Source organism: Etheostoma cragini, chromosome 17 (assembly GCF_013103735.1).
Source record: "Etheostoma cragini isolate CJK2018 chromosome 17, CSU_Ecrag_1.0, whole genome shotgun sequence".
In the NCBI taxonomy this organism is placed as follows: Eukaryota; Metazoa; Chordata; class Actinopteri; order Perciformes; family Percidae; genus Etheostoma; species Etheostoma cragini.
The window spans coordinates 17,631,815-17,653,251 of NC_048423.1; the positions used below are offsets into that span (position 1 = coordinate 17,631,815).

The 21,437-nt window shown below is 42.0% G+C and overlaps 1 protein-coding gene across 18 annotated transcripts in view; it reads left to right on the forward strand.

The window, feature by feature from the left end:
• ablim1a (actin binding LIM protein 1a) overlaps positions 1–21,437 on the forward strand; it is a 42,979-nt gene that overhangs the window by 15,304 nt on the left and 6,238 nt on the right. For 7 of the 18 annotated variants that reach the window (XR_004660109.1, XM_034898067.1, XM_034898063.1 and 4 more), the window contains exons 2-17: positions 6,392–6,529; positions 9,740–9,923; positions 10,222–10,331; positions 11,164–11,290; positions 11,419–11,512; positions 13,485–13,572; positions 14,588–14,652; positions 15,733–15,810; positions 15,985–16,143; positions 16,368–16,412; positions 16,732–16,767; positions 16,906–17,035; positions 17,646–17,765; positions 18,518–18,622; positions 19,001–19,048; positions 19,842–19,982. Coding sequence is in view for 17 of the 18 variants with exons in the window: in XM_034898067.1 (XP_034753958.1) it covers positions 6,392–6,529; positions 9,740–9,923; positions 10,222–10,331; positions 11,164–11,290; positions 11,419–11,512; positions 13,485–13,572; positions 14,588–14,652; positions 15,733–15,810; positions 15,985–16,143; positions 16,368–16,412; positions 16,732–16,767; positions 16,906–17,035; positions 17,646–17,765; positions 18,518–18,622; positions 19,001–19,048; positions 19,842–19,982 (1,668 nt within the window). In the remaining variant the exon portion in view is untranslated. Of the gene's footprint in view, positions 1–1,143; positions 1,277–6,391; positions 6,530–9,739; positions 9,924–10,221; positions 10,332–11,163; positions 11,291–11,418; positions 11,513–13,484; positions 13,573–14,587; positions 14,653–15,732; positions 15,811–15,984; positions 16,144–16,367; positions 16,413–16,731; positions 16,768–16,905; positions 17,036–17,645; positions 17,766–18,517; positions 18,623–19,000; positions 19,049–19,841; positions 19,983–21,437 lie in introns of those variants that run through there. The other 11 variants (XM_034898071.1, XM_034898061.1, XM_034898075.1 and 8 more) reach the window with 9 other exon arrangements.

Below are 21,437 nucleotides of genomic sequence, written 5' to 3' on the forward strand. Positions count from 1 at the left end.
CAAACCCAGGTCCCTGAGGACTAGTTATTTAAGGTTGGGGGGCCTGGTGAAGGCCGATAGGGTTCCCCCTGCAATTTGTGCCTGCGTTTGAAGTGCTTTGTCTGGGACGCTGGTGGTGGGGCAGAGGGGCAGAGGGGCGGGGAGGCAGTGAATACAGCCATACATATTCATGGTGGGGAGGGTTAAGAGCTCCTCGTTATGTCTGGGTGATGAAGAGCTCCAAACGCCCTCCCCCAAACACTGACTCATCTGATCACGCATTGAGATTTTATGGTGGGCATATTTTGTGCCCTTTGATATTCATTAAGGATCAGATCCCATTGGCATATTCTATCCCAAACTGGCTGGATTGGATGGATACTGGAGTAAAAAGTGTGTGTTGTGTGTGTTTCGTTGTCTATGAAGCAGATACATCTAGGGTCCAAAGTATTGGCATGGTTACCAAGAGTGGAGCTTTTCCAACTCTCTTGTCTGGCACACACACACACACACACACACACACACACACACACACACACACACACACACACACACACACCCACAGACACAAGGCACATGTGAACACACTGTACAGACACACAATCCTTTAGGGCTGCTATCTGTCTGTACTGGAAACTGTTCTGTCTGTGAATCTTAGAAACAAAGGCAATGAGCGACTAATATTTTATTAGACCTTTTCATCTCTCCTCTATTGTTTGATTAGATTTCCCCATTTTTCCAGTGCATTTGCAAACCAGTACAATGGCTTTGTGTTCCTCTGGGTTCATTAAAGGAAATGAAGGCAACAAAGTATGAAGCTTTCGCTGCAAATCCCGCACTCTCGGTCAATAAGTTCTATTGTTATTTACCAGCAAGGCCGGGGCACGTGTAACTGGAAAATCTGTCCTCAGGGGATTCAAGATGGCCTTCTTCACTTCCCTCCAGAGCCTCATCTGAAGCCTTTATTATTGCCAACGCAGCTAGGCTCTGCTTAAATGAGTGGGGGGTCGGGGGGGATGTAGGAGTGGAGAGAGCAGCCCCCTTTCCTCTATGTCTGGCTTTGGGATGCTCTGCTGGTTATTGTTCCCTCAGCACCATGGTTGTGCATGTAAGTGTGTGTGTCTGTGTGTGTGTGTGTGTCTGTGTGTGTGTTCATTGAGTGTTTAGGCTTATATCAGTCACTGTATCCCCTGGTGATGAGGCATACAGATCACACTGTCAGCACAGCCAACACATCCAGCCCAGAATGAGGAATGTGAGCAGCAGTCGGAAAATTTGTACTACTGTATATTTCACAGTAAGTTGCTCTGTGCTGAGGTTGCTTCATGTACCGCATGCTTACTTATTCATAGCATCATATAATATACATTCTTGCAAATCAAGCGCCATTTTACTGCCACCAGAAGAACCTCTAAAGACTTAATAATGGATTTATTTCTAATTTATGTTATTGCAGTAAAATTGCTTGAAGTCAAGTCTTTTTTAAAGTGTGGAGGCTTGCTAAACATTTGAAAAGAGACCTCATTAGTTGATTTATGTCCAAACAAATCCTATAAACGGTTCGATCTGAATCCTTTAAGCAAATTCAAAATTCAAATCTTTCGATGGGGGTTTTCTTCATTTTTTGAAACACCATGTAGAGGACCCATCTTGGCTTGACTTTGTCATAGTCTCTCTCCCTCTGTGCAGCCACTGGCCAGACAAACACTCTACAGTGGAAGAGGTGGGGCTAAGCTCAAAAAACACACAGCACTCGTAGATTTTTTTTAGATCCTATGTGCATGGGATTCAAACATCTGTCTTGGATTTTTCTCAACATGTTATGACGTTAGCAGTGTTGCCTCTCCATGTTAAGTATATACTTTAAAGCTGCTCTCGTCAATATTTTTATATGAACACTGGACAGACCTGTTTAGTTACCAACCCACAGAGAATTAACACCACCAACTCTGCAGTTCCCCTCAGATCTACAGAGCTTTTTTAGTGTCTTTTAACACGTTGATTTGGTTTCACAGCCTGAAACAGTTTTGATTCATTGTCACCGATCTAATCGGCGTTGTTTTCAGAAATAGCAGGCAGCTGGTCTGGCTATCACCAGACCAAGCCAAGCTCAATAGATTTGAGATTGTGCATTGGTCTGGGGAGTCAAGAGGCGTGACCAAAGGACATAGTTTAAATGACTCTGGACGCAATTGGATAGTCCTTCAACCAATCAGACCGGGTGACGTAGAAGCGAAAGCGGCATCAACGGGTTGCTGCGCTTTCGTGGCGTGCTTGGTGCTTGGTCGCTCCTCCATTGTCATTGCGTGAAACCCGCTAATACCGCGGCGGTAAGATAAGCCTGTTTGTGATTGGTTTCCGCAAAATTGTGAACGTAAGCAGGAGAATTAAATGTGTAGGTTTCCAGAGAGAGTGGGAGGGGTTTACCCAGTCTAGCAGGCAGCTGTTTAAGTCAAAAAGCTCTAAAAACCCTGGTTGTGTTACTTGCCCTGCACCAAAACACATAGTGAATGCATTTAGCAGTTAAAAAGACCAAACAGAGCTAAAGGAGAGGAGTAGAGCTTATTATCCAGGTTGCCAGAAACAGAAACAACTCCAAATTCTGTGTTGGGCAGTAATGCATTACTTAGTTACGTGTTTCAGTAATCACTTTATCAGTGATGAAAAGGATTGCAATTTGAAATTCAATAATGTCGTTACAGTTACCTATTCAGTTACTTAACATTCTGAGATCAATTTGTTCATTGTCTTACCAGGAGTTTGATGGAGGGTTGTTGGCAGTTTGGTCTCTCTGCTTTCAGTGGACACCTAGTTCCAGGTGCTAGCTTGGCACAAAGACTTGAGCTGGGGGGTCTCTCAAAGAGGAGAAATGCAACTCCAGGCCTTTCTGAAGTTGTTGGAATTGTTATGTTTTCCTTGCCATGGGCACGCCTTCAGGAATAACCTAATTTGGTTTAGAGTTGGAGGTGAGCCGCACAGCTGAGGTCAGGACTAGGGGAGAACTGTGTGCAGTCACCGAAGCTAAGCTAGCGGCTGGATCTCTCCAAATTATAGGGCTGCCTGGTTGTAAAACAACTCTGCCTGGTTTTCTATTTCTACACGTGTTAATCCTGCTCTAAACAGGATGGTCTTAAAATAGCAAAGACACTTGTTACGGTAACTGTGCCGCACTGCGCCGGGCGCAAGAAAGGGCCCTTCGTGTGTAACGATTACGTAAGACTTGTATCATGTGGACACGCCAACAGGGTTGTTGTCATTACTTAGAATTTCTCATGAGGGAGTCAGAAACTACGCACTATGCACCCTATTTTAACAATCTAAACGCAAGGCGTGAAGTGTTAAGGGCTTGTCCAAATCTACTTTTGCTAGTTTGACTGTGGAAAAAAGGTCTGGGCATTTGGTTAAAAAAGATTGTACTTAGTGTCTTTATTAATTTATAGGTGTGTTTTGGGCATAACATGCAATAAACCAATCAGAGTGACATCTCCCATTCCCTTTAAAAGCCAGGCGCGGTTGTACCTTGGAGCATTGCTATTATGATGGCGGATTTGCACTGTAATATTTATATTTTTAAGCTTTTCCATGTGTGTGTGCTGCTGCGCTTCCCTGTGTTTGTGTGTAACAAGTGTAGTGGGAGCATGCTGTCCTCAAGCCTAGGCACATTTTACTAATGCACTGTTAAAATTCATTTAAATGCTGCACGATTGACTTTAACAAGGTTTTTGTTGGTCAATTGCGCGCTCACTTTCTGCCAAGTATTCACCTGAACACACCTCCCTGTAAGACCAGCATGCCTGACGGGTGCAAAGATAGGCGCTGTTGCATTTGATATTTAAACAACATGGACGCGGGATGGGAAATTAACAACTACGCCGGTCTTAAAATAGCAAAGACACTTACGTCGGGCCCTGCGCCACTCTGCGCCGGGTGCACGGCAGGGCCCTACAGCTTTAAATACAAAACATGCAATGTGCAGGTGAGTAACAAAAGTAAAGTAAATAATCTAATGCAATACATTTGCTACTGAGCAATTAGTAAAGTATGGAGTATGCATCCCTAACAAATGGGGAAAAAACACAAGCAATAAGTAATTCAGGCAGGTTCTAAATCTGAGGAATAGTAAAAGAAAACCTAACATGTCCATTGTAAACATCAATCACAATTTACAGACCGAATTCTTGGTTCAACTTTGACCTTTTGTACTTACTGTAGCTGTGGCAGTATGAGGATTTTTGGATGTGCTCACTTTTGGTTTCACCTCCAAATGCAGTCTGATCATCTGACCACTCATATCTCTTAGTTGTAGTGATGTGTGTGTGTCCAGATCTTAGCAGTTACATTAATTAGGTACAGTGTACACTACAGTCTACATTACTGGTAGAAATGGTGGCCAAACCAACATAGAACTAAGCTAGAATAAACTGGAATTTTCCTTTTACTTGTTCCAGGATGAAAAGTGTCCATGAGGCTTTAAATGACGTGCAATTACCCAGAAGGCCTGTGTGTTTTCCTGTGGAGGTGCAATGTCATACACACAGAGCTGCTGAGACTCAGTTTGCTGTCACAGTAGTCTGGTTCACCCAGAGATGACTCATAGTCCTGCTGAGGGTAATCACATCAGAGACACCAGGGAGAGAGATCCTCCACCCTCTCACACCCACATCCCTTCCAGCCTCCATCCTGTTATTCCGTGACCAGTCTTCTTCTCTCACAACTTTTCTCACTTCCATTTAAATCCAAATTCTGAATGGACTGATGCTCTGTGAATTTGTATCCTTAAGAATTGGCACACAATATTTTAGACTGCCCCTAGGCAATGAATCAAAGACCGTTGAAGTGTCTCATTAAGAAAATAATGTTCTGAAGACTGGGCTCTCTTGCTGGTTTGATTTTTATTGCAATTAAACAACCGCTCAATATCACAAAACCACTGCAACTGTAGAAGTGGAAGGCAAGGTAGGCCAAGTCTTCAATAATCCAGAGTGATGTCTTTCTTTGGTAGACCATTGATTGGTCATGATGCTATTTCTGTGGCTTTGGTGGTGTCTTATTTTAGCCTTGCAGACTAATGATTTATTGCAGAGCAGAAAGACCAAAGATCCCTTAATGTGAATTCTAAAAGTGTGGGTACGTGTATGTGTGTGTGTTTTGTGTGGGTGTGTGTGTGTGTGTGTATCTTTTTTTGAAAAAGAGAGACAAAGAAGAAATGAGAGGATGAGAGAGAGGGGCTGCCTGGCAAGATAATGCTCCTGAATATAAAATAATATGGAGGTTTCAGAACAGCTGATAAGCTGTGTGCAGTGCGGCACTGCAGCAGTATTTACATCCAGTACAGTAGTGCTGGATGAATGTATGTCTACGGCAGGGACGCCCAAACCTTCAACTGAGGAGGGCCGGAGGTGACGTGTCATGGATCTAATGATAACACTGGAGACTGCTTTCTGAGATAAAGCAAGATGATAACAGCTTCTCTGTCTTATATAATTATAATGGTTGTCCCAATACCTCACATTAAGAAAGTGATGTCTAAATCTGTTCTCAGATAAGGATCTCTGCATGGTCTTTGCAGAGTCATTTTAAACTATTGCCATTAAATGGAGGCTTTTTCAGTACATGTTGGCGGGACTAGTGTGGCTTTGGGGATAGCAATATCGGTCCACTAGTTTGGTTCAGACTGAAATTACTACAACAACTATTTGATGGATTGTTATGGAATGGAGGTACAGCCTCACAAAGCTGCTAATGTAGCTTTGATTAAGACTTGTGCAAAGTTGCTACTTCACATCGTTTACCTTTGTACATTGTTGTTGTTTAATTCACTCATTTGCGACTCTTCCACAGGGTGAGATATTCAATCACAGCAAACATGTAGCCTGTTTTACTGTTATCTGAGATGAGTGCCATGCTCTGCTTACTGTCATACACTTGACATCCACAGAGAAGAATGAAGTGGAACAACTGGAACAGCAGCCCCAAAAAGCATGGGACAGGAGCTCATGAGATTTTTCTTTAAGGATGAAAGGACAGTAAACTCAATAGCGAAACAGATTTTATCAATACCCTTTTAGGATGCCATTTGCCAAGCCCTCATCAGCATTTTGCCTGGCTATCCTCCACTGATAAAGACAGACTATATTTAGGTTCTTTCTCTCTAGAAAGCCTGTCTAGGCCCCAAGTTGTGCTGTCCTGCTTAATGTTGTCCTTTTTTCAATTTGACAGGCTCTCAGCAGTTGGTCTTTGGGGTCTGGGGTCTGTATAATGTTGCAGATTCAGATTCACAGCGTGGCCTCAGATGAACAGAACTTTAACTTTAAAAAAAAAAGAAGCAATGTTAAAGAAACTGCACTGAGTGACCGCTATGAATCATCAACATTACAGTTCCATAGTAACATTAATGTCTCTTCTTTCGCAGTGGCTCATGCACAGGACACACACCACCACTCCACAGAGAAGCCCCTGATTCAGTGCTACAAGTGCGGGGAGCCATGTAAGGGCGAGGTGCTGCGGGTGCAGAACAAGCACTTCCATCTCAAGTGCTTCACCTGTAAAGGTACTGGCATTTTATGTAATTAAATATCTGTTGTTAAATAGGTTTCACATGTATTTACTGATTGTTATTTGGCTCAGCTTTACTTTGTAGAAGAAAACCCTAATATTGTATTCAAAAAGGCCGGTCTTTGGTAAATAAGGTATGTCTTTACGGTATAAAAATCTCTTTTTTTTGAAGTGGAGAAGAATAATGAGGGAGAGTGTGAAATTAGCAGCTAAGGTGTGAAGTTTTAAAATGTATAACTAATTTAATGCTGTTACAATAGTAGGACATTTGCTTCCTTTCATTCAGAACATGCTGCCTTATGCTGAATATGATTCTCTCCTATGGTGTAGTATGATAGTTGACAGGTATAGAGGAGTCTATTCTCGCATTGTCAGACCTACAGTATCTCCACAGCGCTTCAAAGTAAGGTCTAGTTCCACCACACACACATTCTGGAATAATTTCTTTTAACCAATCACAATGGTCTTGGGTGGCGCTAAGCTCTTGACCGGACGAGCAAAGGTGCCTCTGCAAAATGGCATCCCTCAACAGAAAATGCCACACTGTTCACACAATACGTAACGTAAACTATTTTAATCAGCTTTATACATAGTGAAACATAATTTGCTCATACCAGTTTATCACTGTGTGTCCTTCGTTCACAGCAATGTCACCAGTCGGTCCCAAAACACCCTAGTTAGATAGTAAATGTCCTAAAACATATTCTTTGTAAGTCTTTACAATTATTCCTCAAAAGAACCAAGCGGGCCTGCCTTATTGTACAATCCAAACTTCTATTTTCTAATTTCAGCCTGTAGCTTGGTAGTTTGAAGGTTGTTTACTACCAATAGAGCAGAGTTTAAGATTTGGTAAAATACAGGGAGCGGAAGGCACCGCCTTATATGAGGCAACTATCCTGAAAATGTACTGTCTTTGATCAAGATTAAGAAAAGTCACATGCCTGATGGCCTTTTAGGTAAAAACACAAAGTGCCACTTAACAAATGTACTTTTTCATTGTCTGTCCCAAAATGTACCCCAATCACACAAGGTTGGACAGGAGCACTCCCTAAAGCCCACACCATGCCTTCAGTCCTCCGCTTAGGAGAGGGATACATGGTGGCAGGACTTATCTTCACTTCTCAAACCTACATACTTTCATTAAAGTACCATCCAGACTGCTATGACAAGTTACAGTCAAATCCTTCGGCGTTTAGCCTTATTCCTCATGGATTTCTGGCACTCTAGCATGATTACAATGTAACTTCCCATAGCCGACCAAGCAGTGTCACTCTTGTAGGCTACACCTGCCATGCTGAAGCCCTTGTAGTTAATCTGTGACTGAAACACTATTATAGAGTTATCTAAGTTCACCAAGGACCCAAAATAACATAAGCAAATGCTGAGATTAGTACCTACTTCAGTCCTTTAAAAGTGGATATGCATGCCTTTAGAGAGCCAGTGGTACTGAAGGTGTGTGTGTGTGTTTGTGCACACAAGTTCATGGATTCCAAAGAAGACACACTGGCTTAGTCCTTGCTCTAAATATGTATGTGCTGTGTGGGTCTCTAACTTGTCAGACTAATAATACCGTCAGTTGTGGTTATGTCAGGTTGACTGAGCTTATTGACATTTATACTAACCCCTTGGCAGGCAAATCCCAAACAGCTACTGATTAAAATTGTAAAGAGTCTCTGTCTGTCTGATCAACTTCACTTACTAATAGCCTGGTCCCAAATAGCTAGCTGTAAGCAAATTTCATGTAAATGCGTCAGGGCGGGTGTATTGCTCAAGAATCAAGGAAGTGAAGTGTTGAGTGTGAAGTTGTTTGGTGGGCAATTTTTGAGAAAGCTGCAAGTGCAGTGTTCGAAATGTACAAAAGCAAAAATATTTTAGTTTCTCTGAAATCTCTTTCATTTTAATATCACAAGTTGACCTTTTTAAGTTTCCAAAAATGCATTTCATGTAATGGCATGCATCTGTTGAAAAGCTGAAGTGGCTTGACCTCACCGTCAAAGGCCAAAGAATCTCCACCTATGGCTGCTTTGGTCTTATATGGTCAGATAGCTTACAAGCTAATCCCATCACCCCTGAGCCTTAATGCAATTAAATCTGATTCTCCCCTCGCTCGCTCCCATTCATCCCCAGGATTTGCCGTGGCTCATTGCATAAGAATGATTAGGTTCAGTCTTCTCAAATATCTAAATATTTTCCCTCTTAGTTGTGGCCTTTCCAAAAGGCCATTTAATTCCCAGGCTCACTCTGTGGTGCTGGAATGGTGAACTACATGGCTTGTGTGATCATTATGTGGTTGAAATACTGTAACTAGAGACACGCTTTATGCCTGAACCGCGATCAAACCATATGTGGAGTTAATGCAACATGTGCAGTCATAATTTTCTGTCTGACAGTAATAAGTGAGTCTTGATAAATGGGAAAACTACAAGAATAATACAATTTGACATGGAAAATAAGCCACCAATCCACCAAAGTCAGCATGTCTTCACAACTACAATATCTGTTGAAGCATTGGAGAACATCGATTTTTTTAAATGTTGGTCTCTCTGTTGGTCCAAATCAGTCCACCACTTTGGTCCAGTCTGAAACAGAACAGAATTGCAATAACTTTGGTAAATCTTTCATATGGTCAGTAAAACCTGGTGTTACACCAACATTAAAATAGCCAAAACTCTTAATTGTTTCCTAACTATTATTTCTGACTGTACTAGTCATTTTTGTCTGGATGACAAGGTTATCTTTGAATTGAAGGAAGCTTGTTAGAGGCCGACAGCGTAGTATAGAGTATCTATCTTCATGAACAGATCAATGCCATTTCCTGGGCTAGACAATTGTAGAATTGTTGTTGCGTTGAACACTCCACCTCCACATGAACAATAAAAAGACCTTGCAGTGGTAGTGCTGATTTATCGACATGACCCCTCAATGCAGAGTTCAGTGAGAATGTTTAGTTTCTTTTATGGTAACTGTAAACACTGATAAAATGATGTTGTGACGTTGTGCTTCACATTGTAACTCACACAGCTGTTAAAATGTATTTTTTCAGCATGTCATGCATTCACTGAGCCTTTCAGGATAACACCGACTAGTTGTCTTAAGAAAGCCATTGGTGTGTGGAGGAGTTGGGTGACTTAATGTTTGGATGTGTTAAGTGTTATATGGGGAAATGACCTGACTCACAGAGTGCCAACGTGCGTGTCCTGTACAGTATGCGGCTGTGACCTCGCCCAGGGGGGCTTCTTCATGAAGAATGGAGATTATCTGTGCACGGTGGACTACCAACGCATGCACGGCACACGCTGCAATGGCTGTGGGGACTTTGTGGAGGGGGAAGTGGTCACTGCCCTGGGCAAGACCTACCACCCTGCCTGCTTCGTCTGCACCATCTGCAAGTAAGACAAACAGACACCTTACTTTCTTGCATTTGTGTGAATATTTCTAATACAGTAATTATGAAATTCTGCTCAGAATCTTGTGAACTGATGGACAGTTGTTGAAATCAAAGATGTCAGCTATACCAGTAGACAGTGTCACGTCTTCCTCATCTGACTAAATGGTCCCCTTAGGCGCACATTGTTGACACACATCCCCATCATCAGGTCCTGTCGACTTCACCATCAGGCAGCCTGCAAGCCACAATTAAATAACTCATGTCTTGTTGACCGATCGTTCATGTCACCCCTCTTCCAGACGACCGTTCCCCGCCGGAGACAGGGTGACCTTTAATGGGAAGGACTGCCTGTGTCAGTACTGTGTCGAGCCCATGTCTCCGGGACCAAAGGACATCCTGGGCTCCAGCAGTAAGTCATAAACACGTTTCTAGCGGCCGCCAACATAAGCTAAACTAAGCTAAGCTAAGTACTGGCTGTAGCTTCATATTGAGCAGACAATGAAATTAGAATCATTCTTCTTCTTTAAATCTCATCAAGATGGCGGATAAGCATATCTCTCAAAGGCATTTTCCTTTCTCTGGAACAGGGAATGTGCAGCCCTAAAACCCTTCCCTTTTCAACTCCTCTCATGCTCCCTCTTTCCTCTCTTCCTCTTCCTGTTCTCTCTCTCTCTCTCATCCCCACTGGTCTCTCTGTTGGCGTTTGAAGAGCTTTTAGACAAGGTCACCTATAAATAAGGCATGCTGATTCTCCTCACGTCATCATCGCAACCTCGTTATGCCTTACGCAGTTATCGTCCCCTGTGGTTGCAGCGGGCTCTGTGTTGCTTTCATCCTCTATTCATTAAAGAAGAGATGACAGCAAGATTGTTCGTTTGGAAACCAACCTCTTGCACTTTTAGAGCCTCAGGATCCCACTTAGATATGGATGGAGCTTTTAGAGCCACGGTAAGAAGATAGAAAGAGGCAGCTGTCAGAACATTGCTGGTTACCCTCTATCACCCTCTAGTGTCTTGGGTCAGAACTGACAAGGTGTCTTATTCTCTGCATGCTATACTTGTCAGTTGTTAATATTGCGTGCCCATTAAGGCTGTGTTTTTACATGACACAAACCTTCCAGCGATTATTCTTTACTCTTAAGCTATTTCCTTGCTCTGTTGTTGCATTTTATTGTAGTTCGTGTTGTGAGAAGACATGATTTCTTTGTGTTTTTAAGCCATGTCACTTTTATTTTTTCGCAGATTGCGCAGGATGTGGTCGAGACATTAAGAACGGACAGGCTCTTCTAGCCTTGGACAAACAGTGGCATCTGGGCTGCTTTAAGTGTAAGGCCTGCACCAAAGTGCTGACCGGGGAGTACATCAGCAAGTAAGCAGATCATATGTACTGTAATTACAGGTTACTTGGTCAAATATAGGCCTGCATGAGATTCCCCCACACATTATGATAGTTCACTGTCAAGTTCTTACTACTTAGATTTGGCTGTCTCCTCTCAGGGACGGTGCCCCCTACTGTGAGAAGGACTACCAGATCAATTTTGGAGTTCAGTGTGAGGCATGTCATCAGTTCATTACAGGGAAGGTGCTGGAGGTAAGGCACACACACAGACACACACACACACACACACGCTCCAACTTACAGGTTGTACAGTACAGGCTGATGTCTCTCTGTGCTGCCTGATGTATGCTTTTGTAAAAAAACTATTAACTGTGCACTTGGATTTCATATGAATCCTGCCTGAGGTAAGTTTGAAAGAATTCTAAAGGAACAAATGATTTCACTATGACTTAATGTTTATTTGAGGACCAAAAATTATTGCCGCTACTTTTGGAAAATAAACCTAAAGCTTCAAATACATTTTTGCATTATGTGGATTTACAGAAATAATTGAATATTGAGTTAACAACACAGTTTGAGAGTTGATTGTACCGCCTACATTCTGCTACCCATACAGACAGGATGTTCATAGGAGTGAAATTGTGAAATGTAGTTTGATAATCTCGGGTGTAATCTCTTCATCACAGAGCCAAATAAACTCTTGACATGTAGTCATTCAACTAAAAGATTAATTCTTAGCAGATTTTTTAGGTTTTTCCAACTCTGCCTAAATACACGTGCTTGCACACGGCTATAGCTCACATTACAACAATTACATAAATATTACCTAACACCTAATGTGATCTGACATTTAGAAAGTTATCATTATTCGTCAATACTGTATGTCATGCAGCTGTTATGAAAATCTGGTTTAAACGTTATAACGTTGTCTGAGCCGAGTTTATGTAAAACAACACCTCTATCCTTGACGCTCTCTGTTTTCACTAGTGTCTTAACCAAGTGCTGGCTTGTTAGTTCTGCAGACAGTGATCCAATCAGACTGAGTTATGTGTCATTTAATGGTATGAAAATGTCACTGCTAGCCAGCCGGGCTTAAAGTAATCCAGCACTAAGGCAGGCCTTTATGACAATCAGAAAGGCCTTGGCATCTCACCCCTGAGCTGCTGCCAATGGATCAGTGTGGCCAAAGCCATAGCAGTCTGTCTGATAGTCTAATCACTGACCCAAGACCCAGGTCAAATACCGTGTTGCCATCGGTTGGCATGCATACCGTGTTGGCTCCTCTGGAATTGAATGGCTTATTAATGCAGGGGTAATTATTGTAGGTATTAACAGCTGAGAGAAATAGGAAAAGTACAAAATGGCATACTACACATATCGCACAAGCACCTTTATTATCCCTGAGGGAGAGATTCTGTTTTAAAGTGTACGTGAGGAGAGTATTGGCTTGGAGGTGCTGTGCAGTGCTTGTTATAGCCACTCTGTAAAATGTAAAAATGAAAATATTAGTCCGTTTCTCCATATTGCTGAGTGTCCACTTGCTAGCTGAAATGTTGCTGAGGGTTGTTATACAGCAGGCACAATTTCATTTGGGTATTTTATCACTTCCCGGTCAAAGTCACACAGACTTTTAAAACGGGTCTCTTTGCATGCAAAGTGCCACATCAAAGTAGTGATGGAAATGTAGGCGCTCTAGTTGTCAGATAGTTTTATTGGATTGCTTTATGCAGGTTATCACAAAGACGAACACTCAGATATAGAATACAGGTTGATGGTTTTAAACAGGCAGATGTCATGGTGGCCATATTTAACAAACATGTTTTTTCTTGAAAGAGAAAGAGCATGAAAGAGAACTGAAAGAGAACTTGACTGGAATACATTATATGATTTCACATTCCCTCACGAGCTGTTGAGAAACATCTTATTTACATTAGACCTAAAGAGCAGTCTCAGGGGGACGTATTCACTAGCAGCTGCCCAGCGTAACAATTTCATCTACAAATTTCTTGAAGGGAGAGAGAGTAGTCACACCAGGACAGATGGAATTATCTCTTGCACTCACAGGGTTTGGGTGTTACAGGGAAGACGTGTAGCTGAGTGCAGGTAGAGCGCTGGGTTATTTCCTGGAAGTTGCAGCTCTGCTTCACACACTTTAACTGCAGGCTTCATTGCTCTTCATTTCCCTGCGATGTCAACTCTGTTCTGTGCGCTCTGTGTTTTCCAGGCAGGAGATAAGTACTACCACCCCAGCTGTGCGAGATGCAGCCGGTGCAATCAGATGTTCACAGAAGGAGAAGAGATGTATCTGCAAGGTAAGCGGACTTACCTGCAGTGTCACTGCCGCATGAAAACGTTACTCCACTCTTAGTCAGGGTTTAACAGATTCTGAAGAATTGGGTGCTTCTCTGTATGTAGAGTATGGCTTAGGGATGTGAAACCTGTCTGGATGGGGATTTAATAGAATGATCTACTATTGTTAAAGTTGGGTGAAAAATTAAAGAAAAGTATTGTTATTTATTGTTTGATATGTCTGCTTGTGTGCTGTGCTGCTGATTAGTTTCACCGACTCTGGCTGCATTGCAGTTTATGTGTCTAAGTTGGTTCCTCACAAGCCAACACAACTGGTTTAATGCTCTTTTTATAAATCTCTGAAAGTACAAAGTTTTTTGATGATGGTGGTGGACAATGCTGTCTGATGTCACTCCAAAATCTCCAAAAAATGTGTTCTGTTAAGGCCATAGCATAAGATTCACATAACCTTCATACTCAGTGACTTTCTTATCAAGGGTGATCATGTTTTTGGTCAAACTAGTGTGACACGGCAGTGTTGCTGGCCCTTCTAACATTCGCCAGAACTGCCAGATTGCCAAAATGCCTACGCCCCTAAAATTTTGTGTTGTGTAGAAGCATCTGCATTTGTTTATTGCTGATTTACAAGTTTTTCCTGCACAAGGTCAGCACTAAGTGTATTAAAAATGCAACATTTCAGTCCTAGACCTTCATGACGGGGTCATATCCCAAACACCTGAGATGATTACAAAAAAAACAGTAAAAATTAGAGTTATAAAAAATAAAACAATTTTAATGTTTTTTCCTGGACAGGCAATAACAAAACAAGTGATTTTTCTTCTTCTTTTTTTCTCTCAATTAGTCATGGTGTAATTGTTATTATTGATATGAATATGGATATTAACAACAGTAATATGTTTTAGAACAGTTGAAACACACTTTGGGAAAACAAGTAGTCATATATGCAACCATTTAAAAAAAATAATAATGGTAAAATCATTTATTTTCATGTGTTTTCTCTCCATCTTTCCTCCTCAGGATCAACAGTGTGGCATCCTGGCTGCAAGAACACAACCAGAACAGAGGAGAGATACAGGGAGCGGGTAGGAATTTGTCTTTGTCTTGACTGAAAGCACATTTCTGTTCATATCTCATGACAGTGTTTTCCTAGAAGAGATAGAAATTTGGAATATGTAACCAGGGATTCTGCATGGGCTGTTCTTGCTCCCTCGATAAACTGTTAAACCCTAACCTACTGTGGTTTATATGATTTGCCTATTGAGGCGTTGTGTGCATGTGTATGTGTATATGTGTGTGTGTGTGTGTGCGTGTGAGTGTGTGTGCACCTTTGCATGCTTGTATGAATATTTCTTCATGTGCATATTTACATGTCCACATGTTCACCATGATGTATGTGTGAACTGTGAGTCAGGCTGGAGAGGCCCAAGGTGATGTCCTGTGAACCCCCCCTCTCCCTTCCTCCACAGCTATTGCCTCCGTCTCTCTTATTTCTCCAAAAAACACAAAGGCAGGTACTGTATTCGCCATTGGCTATGAGATGGCATCATTCTGTGTTCCACCATGTTCATGAGACACTGACAGCACTGTATGCTGCCACCTGCTGGGGACAGCCTGCTGTGCCCTCTCTGTGTGTCATTTGGAGCCATTCAGTCTTGTCTATTAACACTCTATTATGTGCTCATATCAAAGGTGCATGAGACAAAGATTATGCACACATTTGGAGCAGCAGAAATCCCAGATGCCTAATTCGTCTTTTCCAAATCCCCTTTTACCCATTAGGTGACAAGCTCATTTAATTACGCTACACTCAGACCTGCTGCTGCTATCCAAACTGTTCATTTCCCATAAAGAGGCATGAGGTTCTTAAGAACATAAATTCACAGTGCTACAAGTACTCATTCACTTTGCAAATTTGCAAATGAATGACCTAATCATGAAATTACATGTTGGTATTTTAAAATACCTCATGTTACTAATGAAACGTAAAAACAGGGTTTGCAATTCCCTCTCATCGCTCATACAGTAGAAAAGCCGAATGTTGGAGTGTTTTGGGTAATAATCACGGTGATGTGCAGATGGCAAGGGGCTGTGGATCATGGGAGAATGACTGTCTGACTTTCTTCATTGGGACTAACAGCCACTTGTGTGTTTTCTTTTCACAGCCTACGAGGTCGTCATCTGAGAGTATTTGTTCCAGACCTGGTTCAAGTATACCTGGCTCACCGGGTCACACGATCTATGTAAGAAATATTTTACATCCCACTTGTTCTCTCTTACTTGCCAGAAATTCCCTTTTTTAACTATGACAGCCAATTTGGACAGTTACTCCTTGTTTGGTAATAGAATGTTCAACAGCGGTAATCTCCCTTTACCCTTGTGTGTGTATGCATGTTTGTCTTTATTTGTCTTCCTAGGCAAAAGTAGACAATGAGATCCTTGATTACCGAGACCTAGCTGCCATTCCAAAAGTCAAAGCCATTTATGACATTGAGCGCCCTGATCTTATTACCTATGAACCTTTGTACACCACCTCCCTGGATGAGAGGGAGGAGAGAGGAGAGAATGTGGGAGAGGTAAACACACAGACCCCATGCTCCTTTTTCCTGCATGCATGCCATCTTCATGCACATTACAGTACTGTGCACTAAGAGAAAAAGTCATCAAATGATCTTCTGTTTTGTTGTTGGCTACGTTACCCTCTAGTTAGACCTTTCCTCCAAAACAAAACACAAAGAAGTATTTTTTCATGCTGTAATAAAAGCTTTAAGGCAGGACTAAACTTCGGTGTCTCTCACAGCTCCACACTGCCAGGAGGGAGCGTTCCCCCTTGCCCGATGACAAGGTAAGATACGTCTACATGTGGTGGTGATGATAAATGAAAGAACTGGGGTGTGCGTCATATAAAAAGGAGGCCATGTACGTCGTAGGTACACAGCTTGCCAAATGTGGAAGATCAGCAGATTCTCAGTCCTGGCACAGAGTGGGTTTTTTTTCAAAGCCTGTTAACACCCAGGTGTATCATACATTATGATACTCTGATATTTTTGTCTGTTTTTTTCTGGGCTTTTGCCTCTATAGAACAGTCTAACATTAGCTAAATAAACTGTTTTCAAAGAAGGTCCAAACAACAAATATAATTCAGATTGTTTGATTCTTACTAGTTTTCAAGAAACATGTCGCCAACCCCGCCCTGTGAGGTGAGCATAACCTTTTTATTGTTAACTGTCCCCTTTATGCAATTTAAAAACATGATATAATGTCTCATCAATTCCAGCAGTATGTGTAAAAACCTGTGTTTTCATGTGTGTGTGTGTGTGTGTGCGCGTGTGTGTTAGGGCTCTTACGACAGGAGGGAACGCATCCTCCAAAGGTCCACCAGTCAGGGCTCCATAGGATCGCCAGTTTATAATCGCCATGGTTACACCCCCACCTTGTCGCGGTCACCACAGCATTTTCACAGGCCAGGTTGGTGTGTGTAATGTATGTGCGTGTGTGGGCACATGTGTATTGTCACATTGTCGGTGATTAAATCTGTGGGTTTTTATAAGGTGGATCGATTAGATCTGTACTGCTAGGTCGATGTTAACACACTGTGGATGAGTTCACTGACTCTCCCCCTTAAGGTTCACACTTCCCTCCTTCCCTCCTTCTTTTTGATCTTTTGACCACTTTAAATGGGAACTTCACCAAAATTGACTTTGGGTTGTTACTGTATGTTTTTGATTTTTGTTTTGTCATGATGGACAAGCCATCCTTTTGCAGGATAACAACCTTAAAGTCAATTTTGTGCCTTCAACAACACAACTTCTCTTCTTCTGTGTTTGCTATTCTTTCCATTAGAAAGTTTAATTTGAAAGTGTAACACTCTTTCTTGTTTTTTATTGTTCCTCTTGAATACTCCTTACTTCTCACTTTGGATGTCTTTTATTTTCTCTTTTTTTTTTTTACATGTGATTCCTGTAAATCTCCCTTTTCTTTTGTCCCTCACCTTTTCACCTTCTCCTCTCCACACCGCCCACCTCTGGTGCCTGGTCCTGGGGTTTTGCCCCCTTTCCCACACCCTCCCTCCCTGCAGAGGCTCTGACAGGCATGCAGAAGCTCTGCTCCTCCTTGTGCAGTAACAGTGTGGGCTCCAGAAATAATGACTCCCGCCCCACCTCCCCTTTCAGACACCACTTTCTCCCCCATAGCCAAGGTAAGGGCCCCACTCCACTCTTCTCCCCTGACCCCCCCAAGGCAACACATCTTTGCCATTGCCACCTGGGATGCCACCTCCTGTCAATGCCCCATCTGTCATTCTGGATCCATTGCCATTTCTCATTAGACTACATCTGCCATCCTGAATGGTCAAGCCCATGCAGCCAAACCATTGATTCTTCACTTACTAGCATGCATGTTTTTCACCTTTGACTATCACAGCCTCTGCCAAAGTAGCTGACTGGCTCTTTGTGTTTGTGTTTTTGCAACTTTGCATGTATTTGAGAGATACTAGCAATCCAAATCCAATATCCAAACTGACAGCTCGCTGAATGTTGTATGATGGATGACTTTTTTGTCAGGATGAGTCTCCAGACTCCAGTAAACTGTAAGGCTGAGATGAAAAGAAAGGCTTTTGTAATATAAGTTTATCACTGCATGCTGGGAAATATCAACTTCCTAACAGTGAATTCAGATTTTACAACTGACTAACAGACATTATAGTTCATGACTCATTTCCCAATCTCGATATTTTAAACCCTGCTAGTTGGATCTGCCTTTGTACCTTCATCATGCAAAGAGTACTCAGCTTCATGAACTGCATTAATGAAAAGCAACCAGAATGTCTCCCATTCGCTTTAAGTGACTTCAACTGGTCCCGTTGGTCTCTGTTGTGTGTTGCACCGTTCGGACTGTGGTTCCCCTTTAGTATCCCTGCTTATGTTCTGTTCTTGGTTCTTCTCACTGGAGGCACTGACCCGCTGAGTGGCCGGAGTTCCCCCCTCCCGCTCAGGCCCGACAGCCGGCCGGTCACCCCGCCTCTCTCTCTGACCCCTAAACATTTCCACCTCCCAGGTAGGAGCTGGAGCGCACCCTGTCACTGCTCACCCCTACTTTCCTTCTTTCTTTCTTTCTTTCTTTCTTTCTTTCTATCTATCTATCTATCTATCTATCTATCTATCTATCTATCTATCTATCTATCTATCTATCTATCTATCCACTATCTATCTATCTGTGTCATTATACTCCATTTGGGATCAGCTTTTGCTTTTTCCCCTCTTCTTTCACAACTATACAGATGTATTAAAGGTAAAAGGGTGAAATCCAGTGTAATCCCTATGCGTCATTGCTTGGTGTTGAGATGTTTACAATAGATTTTGAACTTGTATTACAGAGGCACTGTATAGGCCTACTCCTTAAATGCGTTCTCTGTCTGCATTTGAATGTTTTCAGATCAGGGGAGCAACATCTACAGAAAACCACCCATCTACAAACAACATGGTACCTTTCCTTATTAGAATTAGTACAGTATTGCATGCTCTGCTGTAAAAAGAGAAGGGAAAATGTCTGTCGGAGTAAAAATTTAGAGTAATGTGTCTTGGTAATTATGTTATATAGCCGGGTTAGTTTGTCTCTTAACAAGTCACTGTAGTAGTGTTATAGTTTTCTTAAAGCGTGATGTTGTAACTTTTGCGAAGTCAGTTGCAATCTGTGACAGGCTACGCTGTTATCTATACACTGTAGCAGAAGTGGAGAATTTCGATGAAGTTAGCAGACTATGACTTACACTGTCATATCTACCTGCTAATGTTAGCTAACATTAGCCCCTGCAGTGGTCATATCAGATCAACTGAGGCGGGAGCAGAAAAACCCATGAGCATATTGAATTGAACAAGCGTTTTATTGCTTAATCTTTCAAAAGTTACATAGTCCGGCTTTAAAATGGACCTGAAAAAATGTCAATGGACCGAGCAAATTGCCCTTAAGTGATGTTTCACAGAACAGGTGCAATCTTGCTTGTGCAAAATGTCACCAAAATCATCCCTGAAACATCTTTAAAACCACAAATACCCTTTTCCACCATCGCCACTTACTGATAATATTCACAGTAGTATCAAAATTCATTGACTTGTTAGGAAAGAATTTTCTTTTGCATTGTAAACAGCATCTGTTTTAAACCTGGATGACCCAGGATCCCTGAGTCTGACAATCAGATGGTGCTTCAATGTTATCCTGTGGTTGAGACTGTGACCCAGACACAATGATAGATCAGTTCCCATGGTTACCAACCTAGATACAGATGCCATAGCACGTCAAAGCAAGTCTGGTGATGACATCATCAGATCTGCCACCTTCCCCGCTGCCCATGCTCCCTCTCCGGATGACAGCCCGCGGAGTGAGGGCGACCATTGGCCCTGCTCTCTCGCTGTATTAGGTACAGTAGGCTCCTGATGGGCATGCTTGCACTGCTACCTTCTAGCAGTACAAAAGACACCGCACCACAACCTAACTGTTGTTTCTCCTCTCCAGCTGCCCCAAAAGCTTAAAGGGTAATTTTGGTATTTTTCAACCTGGACCCTATTTTCCTATGCATTGGTGTCTAAGTGACTAAACAAAACTGTAATCGGCGAGGAGAGGATCCCTACAGATAGAGACTTTTTTGTCAAAGAGTAAGATCCTTTTTTGTCCCAAAATCACCATAGCCAAACTCACCATGCTCCATTAAAAGAAACAATACTACTAGTGTGTAGAGAGCCAGATGATCTTCACATGTAAATGGGTAAATTGAAAGTTTAATTCAACCAAACCACCTTTTGATAGTTATATTTGGTTTCCGTTGACTTGAATTAAGTGAGTTTTATGGTGATTAAATGAATGTGTATTTTATGACTGAAACTCAAATGAGTTGCTACAAAGCTAATTAAGACCATCAGCTCCACACAGCTCTCTGTATTTCTCAGCATGGCTATGTTCAGAAGATTATGGCGTCCGGTGACTTTTCCCGTGTAGAAACTCGAGTGAACATAATTACCTCTTCTGAAGAGTCTATCATGCTTTTTTAAACCTCCGTGTCCCCGTGGGGGTGGTACGCGATCACGGTGTCAAGGTGCAAGTAACAAAGTACAAATACATTGTTACCTTACTTAAGTAGAAATGTTGGTTATCTGTACTTTACTTGAGTCATTTTTTTTACAGTAGACTTTTTATTTCTACTCCTAACATATTCACGCAATTATCTGTACTTTCTACTCCTTACAATTTAAAAATAGCCTTGTTACTCCTATTACAGTTTGGCTTGTTTCTATTCAGGGTTTGGCTGTGGCTCAGTGGTAGAGTGGTTGTCTTCCAATCGGAAGGTTGGGGGTTCCATCCCTGGCCCTGCAGTCCAATGTCGAAGTGTCTTTGGGCAAAACACTACAGTGGTGTGAAAAAGTGTTTGCCCCCTTCCTCATTTCCTTTTCCTTTGCATGTTTGTCACACTTAAGTGTTTCGGAACATAAAACCAATTTAAACAATAGTCAAGGACAACACAAGTAAACACAAAATGCAATTTGTAAATGAAGGTGTTTATTATTAAAGGTGAAAAAAAATCCAAACCATCATGGCCCTGTGTGAAAAAGTGATTGCCCCCTAAACCTAATAACTGGTTGGGCCACCATTAGCAGCAACAACTGCAACCAAGCGTTTGCGATAACGTGCAATGAGGCTTTTACAGCGTCCTGGAGGAAGTTTGGCCCACTCATCTTTGCAGAATTGTCCTAATTCAGTTACATTACAGGGTTTTCGAGCATGAACGGCCTTTTTAAGGTATTACCACAACATCTCAATAGGATTCAGGTCAGGACTTTGGCTAGGCCACTCCAAAGTCTTCATTTTGTTTTTCTTCAGC